This window comes from Cystoisospora suis (genome assembly GCF_002600585.1).
Source record: "Cystoisospora suis strain Wien I chromosome Unknown contig_8696, whole genome shotgun sequence".
Classification (NCBI taxonomy): Eukaryota; Apicomplexa; class Conoidasida; order Eucoccidiorida; family Sarcocystidae; genus Cystoisospora; species Cystoisospora suis.
In genome coordinates, this window is record NW_027161474.1 from 456 (window position 1) to 6,975 (window position 6,520).

Here is a 6,520-nt window from a genome sequence, read left to right on the forward strand (position 1 = left end):
GAGGTAGACAGGCAGATTGATTGAGTGAATGGATTGATCGGTGTCATCTTTCAGAGAGGGAGAAAGAGAAGAGGAGAGGGTTATTGGAGGGATCTCACGTGAAGAAAAAACTTACTTGCCTTAGGTCCTGTGCATGCTAGTGGTTGGATGATGATGTTTCACGTGTATAGCTCTACGAGTCAGGATGGACAAACTCACACAGCCATCTTGATAGGCTTTTCTAGGAGATTCTTCTTGGATAGATGAGTAGATGGAGTCAGCGGAAGGCGGTATCTCAGAGGAGCCAGGCGGTCTCACTCTTTGTCGTATCTTGCGGTGGAAGGTCAGCGAAAAGGAGTGTATTTAAATTCTTATGGAGAAGATATTTTAGCTCATTCTGATTTCTTCTTTGTGTGGAATTTCTTGTTCTTTTCACAGAAAACTCTCACAAAACACAAAGTCGGGTGTCGCATATTGAAGCTCTTCCGCAACAACATCTCCGATCCTGGTAGGGACAGGGACAGAGAAAGAGAGACTGACAGAAACCAAGAAAGAAGAGACGAAGATGTGGAACATCACCTGTAGATGGTCGTTGTATCGATATACATCTCGCGTTCTTCTCGATGTCTATGTATTACCGCTCAGTGACTGATAGGAATACCTATAGATGATAGATGAGAAAGAATGAAAGAAAGAGATGATGTGAATGCTTATTGTTTCTGTCATAAAAAAGGATGTCTGATAGCATGTAGCAGTACCACGACCATGTGAAGAGGGTTCGCCGAGGTGGCTTGGCTTTGTCTCACCATGACCATCCATCAGTTCCGTCGGTCTTCTCAGTCGTGCCATGACTAACCTCATCCGCCTGTCTGCACTCAGTATGTGCCGTCGATGTCTTCTTCCTACCTGTGTCTTCCTTTCAACGACCCGTCTACCTGGCTACTGTCTTTTGTCTACATTCAAGTATCTATCTATCTGCATCTTCAGTCTATCTATCTACCTACCTGTCATCGCTCTGGCGTTAGGATGTGCCGTTGAGTTGAACTCACTTTTTCGCCTCCCTTCTGTTTTATCCTTCATGTATGTGTCTGTATACAGATGTATTTGCTTCTTCGTGGTATCATGTTCGTGCCTTTTCTTCTTCTTTTGTTCCTCCTGTCTTTCTTCAGGTATGGCATGTCTATCAAAGTACATCAGTGTGACAAAAGAGCCTCTTCATGAACTTCATCTTTCTCACAATAAGATCACAGCGCGAGGAGCGGCGACTCTTCTTCGAGCGTTGGCTGCTCACCCCGAGTATCCTCGAGTTGGACGTAAAGGAAAGAGAGTTCCTTTGTGGCTTAGACTAGAGCAGAATGAGATAACTCAGGTGAATAAGCTAATGGCCTTCATCCATTCGAAAGGTGTCGCTTTCTGTACAGAGAAGAATCGTGATGTCTGTGGCCCGAGTAAATGTAAACATGCGACAGCTAGCTGGAGTCCTTTAGTTCATCTTTATGTTATCGATCATCAGACCTATGAAGGGGGAAGTCACGTCGCATCCTCTCAAAACGTGAGCAACACATCTCTACAGGTTCTTCCTAGTCTCACACCTGCCTCTCTCTCCACGGCTGCGGGGGGGGAAGCAACACCTGCGGCAGCCGCATCTACTGCTACTTCTACCACGACGACAAATACGTCTTCTTCTCATCGAGGAGGAGGGGGATCAGGAGGTGTCTCCGGAGGGACGAAACATGAAGGGATAGGAAAGTCTACTCATGGTGAAAGTTCAAGTACACCAAGTCATCATAGTAGTAGCTCCTCTTTATCTGCTACTTCTTCGCCATCGAATAAGTTACATCAGGGGCAGCAGCCCCGGAACTTTTGGGCTGTTCGATCGGATCACAGTAGTAGTAGTACCTCAGCTCCCTCATCAGCATCAGCGGGGTCTTCTTCGTCGTCTTCCTCTTTTTCTTCTCCCCAGGGGGGATCGGTGGTGAGGAACTCAGACAAAGGGGGGGTTGGAGGGTCGGCTAGCTCAGGAACATCCACAAGTAAAGACTCTATCAAACCGGCTTCTTCATCTTCTTCTTCTTCGTCAAGAGATGCTGATCCTTCCGAGGCTATCACTACTACTATTGCTACTGCTCACGGGGGTGGGACTGCGGCTTCGGTGGCGACTTCGGCCAGTCGAAGTGGTGAAAGGACAACAGGGTCCTCACGGGATAAAGAAGGAAAGAGTGGTACTAGTAGTCATGATCATCATCTGTCTTCTGCTTCTTCTGGATCCAGGGGAGCAGAAGACCATGGTAGGAAGAAGGCGTCATCAGAAGGGACATCTTCCTCCTCGCGTACCTTAGATTCCATCGATCAAAGTCATTGGCCAGATGTCACGACCGCTGCTAGTAATAGTAGTAGTAGTAGCAGCGGCAATAGGAACGCTGTGTCGACTTCGAGAACAAGTGTAACTGAGTCGTCGTCATCGAGTAGCAGCAGCAGTAGTAGTAGTAGCAGCGGTGGGAGTGCTAGTACTCCAACGACTGCTCCTGCACAAGATGATCGTAGTAGTAGTGGATCTAGGACAGGCCTGGCTCCTCCACCTCCTGTTGGATCAGTTGGTGGTGCTGAAGAGAAACCTGTATTGAGTTCAGATGGGAAGTCGGCATGCGGTGCCCCTCTGGGGTCGTCATCGTCTGCTGGGGGTCATGTGCAGAGGGAAGATGGAGGCGAGGAGACGTCACTTGAATCGGTGGGCTCGCTTTCAAGGGGTAACAACACTTCATCGACAGTCCTGTCGATGGGGACAAGTAAAGGCGATAATCATACGACCTCTGTTACTTCTCCTGTTAGGGGGAATCTAGGGGGATATAGCGGTGGAGCTCGGGGTGAGATGACAGGTGCGCTGGTAACGAATACGCTTGTTGCTGGAGTGATAGGAAGTAATGGAAGTACATGCTGTACTCCGGCTATGTCAACCACCACTGCGCCATCAACAGCAGGTGGAGATGAAGTCGCTATGTCCACTGCATGCAGTTACTGGGAAACATCTCTCATGACTGGAGTAGGAACTCATCACAGTAGTACGACTGCTTCTTCGTCGGCTATCATAACCACTTTGTCTTCTCTAGGAGGAGGAGGAAGCTCATCATTATCATCTTCATCTTCTATTGGTCCTGCGGGAATGTCTAGCAATCAGACGCACAGCCAGATGGCGAGTAGTCATACTACTAGTGGTAGCAGTAATAGTAGTAGTAGTACTAGCGGAGGTGAAAGAGATCGGATGATAGATGATACGGTAAGACCAGGGTCACAAGAATCGAGTGGAGAAGGCGCTCATTCTACGACGAGCGTCATCTCACCAAGGACGATTAGGCCTTCATCGGCAACAGACGGATCAACAACAACAGCAGCAACCGCAGAAGGAAGAGGAGGAGGTCATGATAATGATCATAGTGGAGCTACGGTGGAGAGCATGCGGGGGGAGAATCGACCGTCACCAGAGGATATCACTGTCATCGATGGAGTTCGTTATGCCCAAGGAGACGGGAGGGTGCTGGGAGACCCAGGCTTTCATCATGGATTGAGAGCTCCAACGAAACTTTCTGGAGAAGAAAACCTGTCTTCTTCTTCGTCTTCGCCTACCTCAGAGGTGGGGGATCTCTGTTGTAACAGGGGAGGAGGTGTGTTTCACGGTCGAAATGAAGGGGGTGAGCCCTCATCCTCATGTCTGGGATTTCACCCCTACCGGGGAGGGGTGTCTTCGTTATCATCATCTGAAGCTGCGAATGCCCCATCGACAGACATGAGCTCGGGGTGTCGGGAGGGGACAGGCTCATACGGTGGTGGAGTAATCGGTGGTTCGGAAGAAGGCACAAGTCGATCAATGGTAGGAGGAGGAGGAGTGTTAGAACCGGCACTTATTTCAACAGCAGCAGGAGCATCCTCAACCGTGATGGAAGACCAAACACGAGAGAGCCTAAGTTCTCGTGCTTTTGCCCCCCCCCCTCCTTCTTCTGTACGCGGCGTTGGAGAGAAGCGAGAATCATCAGCAGCAAATTTGCCCCCCTTTAACATGTTGTTAGGAAGTAGTGAAGAGATTCCAAGTAGCCATGTTGGACGTGAGATGATACAACCCCCGTTACATTTCAGAGTCCCAGGGAGTGAAGAAGATGATTGTGTAAGAAAAGATGTTTCATGCTATCATAACAAAGGAAATGCGGCTGCCTTGGGAGTTTATTCGCCCCCATCTGAATCCTTCTCAACAGGTGGTGGACGAGACTCAAGTGGATTACGTGGCCTCGTCGGAGGAGGAGGCGTTCGTGGGGGGTCGGAATACACATCATCTCAGAAACTCTCCTTGTTCGAACAGAACCTTCATTCTCGGGAGGACTTCATGATGTCGTCTTCGGGGGGCTGTGGCATACAAGATGGTCGAGGGAGAGGAGGCAGGATGGGGGGTACTATGCCAGGTGGAGGCCCTGAGGCGATGGGGTCTCTTTGGGAGCAACAGACCGAGGGACAGGCCTACGTAGACTCATCCTCGAATTTCATGAAAGGTCTTCAGACAACCACAGAGAGGGGAGGTGTACTGTCGGGGGGGGGAGGTCCCTCTGAAGTTTTACGGGACGTTTATCCTACTTGTCCACCTGGACTAGGTCCAGGGGCACAATACCACCCGACGAGGAGTTCATCGGGACTCCTCCCTATATCCGGCGGCGGTATGAATAGCAGTGGTGGGGTGACCTACTCAGCACACAGTCGTCTTGGTGGGGGTGATGGAGGAAAGGCTGGGGAAGATGGGGGTAGTGGCTATTCTTATGGAACAGGGGGAGAAGGTGTGAGTCGGGTGGGTTATCATACTTCTCCTCCTTGTACAAGTAATAGCAGTAGTAGTGGTAGTGGGACTCTCTCAGGACCTATGACCACGGCTGGTTTCTCTATGCTACCGCTTGAAGCACAAGCCGCAGCCGCTGCGGCATTCGCGGAACATTTAGCACGACGAAGTGCTGGGATTTTAGGAGTTAAGACTGAAGCAGAGGCTGAAGCTGCCCGGGCAGCGATCCTCTCGGTTCTCTTAGGATCATCAGATCGTCAAGTTGCTGGTGAGGGGGGGGGACCCCTTGGGAAAGCAGGGGGCGAGTTTGGCAGCACCTACGCGGGTCAAGCAAAGAAGATTTCTCCCGGTTCTCATAGTGGTGCTACAGATACATTCCAGGCACTTCTCACGGGGGCTGAAAGACGTGGATCAGCTGGGGAAGTTGCCTCAACAACGACGACTACGACGTTGACTCCTTTGCGGGGGGAAGGTGGGGCTCCTGTTGAGGCCCTATCCTCATGTTCTATGAAAGATGGAGGAGACCACGAGACAACCGGAGTCCGTGCTGGGGGTGGGATTTTGCCTATGTCCCTGGGGGGTGTTCCTTCGTCTTCCGCTCTTTCCCGTCAACGGAGCGAGGAAGAAGAATCACAGACATCAGGCGATTTGCTTAGTGGAGTGGTGCCTCCCCCAGGTTTGGTATCTTCTTGTCTTCGTGAGGGCAGTGAAACACCGCCTCGTCGGAGCTCTTTAACAATAAGTAGTAGCCCCACCTATCATAATAATAGTAATAATAGCAGTCATCAACCCCGGGAATCGCCTCCTGCTGGGAGTAGTATCTCCCCTCCGTCAGGGGACTTCGCTAGTGAGAATGTTCGAGGACGGCCTCTGTTTGCATCGGTAGGGCGTCACCGAGGTGGAGAGGAGCAGCACCGTAATAGTAACAACAGCGACGTAGGGATTGCTGGAAGAGGGGGAGGCGACAAAATGCCTGTCTGCGGGGATGGCTTACCTCCTGTGGTGGGGGGGGTTCTATCCCAACAGCGACCTCATAGCTCTTTTGCAAATCTGATGTCGACGGGGACGTCGTCAACTCATGGTCTTGGCCGTGGAGGGAGTGCACGTGGTGGTGCGGTTGGAGCACATTACTCCTCAGAGGGAGGGAGTCGACGTAGTAGCTTCTCAGAGCGACTGGAATGTGGAGATTCGCTACGTCTTCAGAGACCTCCTCATGCTTCTCAGGGGGGAAACAGCAGCTATTGCCTGACGGAGCAAACGAGACATGATCCTATCATGGATGGGCGAGGGGGGGGAAGGGGTGGAGCAACGTCAGGAACAGAGTCTTGTACCCCTGTTGTCTCAGCAGGAGGAGGAGACCCGTTTTTCCATATCGAGTCTTCCTCACGAAGTAGTTATTATCAGGGCCGATCAACAGGAAGTCTGGAGGATCGAGAGAGAAACTCCAGCGCCTTTGATCGTATGAGGGGGGGAGTCGAAGAAGGATTCTCTCCCCCTCAGTCACAGTCGACAGGAGGGGGAATCCCGACAACATCCACACGCCAAGAGGGAGGAGGAGGAGCAGTCGGGAGACACAGGGGGGGTTCTTTGTTAGATTTTTCTCTAGGCAGCAGTAGTAGTAGCGGCGGCCGATGTCATACCAACAACAGCACCCGGTGTAGTACAAGCTGTAGTTGTTGTTGCTGCTCTGGCCAAGAACAGCACGGTGGTCATGCCTCACCAGGGGGG

General features: G+C 51.2%; 1 protein-coding gene across 1 annotated transcript in view; it reads left to right on the plus strand.

Moving 5' to 3' along the window:
* Positions 1-6,517, plus strand: part of CSUI_010871 (uncharacterized protein) — a gene marked incomplete at its 3' end in the record, with an annotated part of 6,934 nt that extends 417 nt beyond the window's left edge. The window contains exons 2-3 of the mRNA XM_068070972.1: positions 418-487; positions 1,149-6,517. Of these exons, the coding sequence (XP_067917052.1) occupies positions 1,151-6,517 (5,367 nt within the window). The remainder of the gene's footprint in view (positions 1-417; positions 488-1,148) is intronic.
* Between the last annotated feature and the right edge of the window lie 3 nt (positions 6,518-6,520).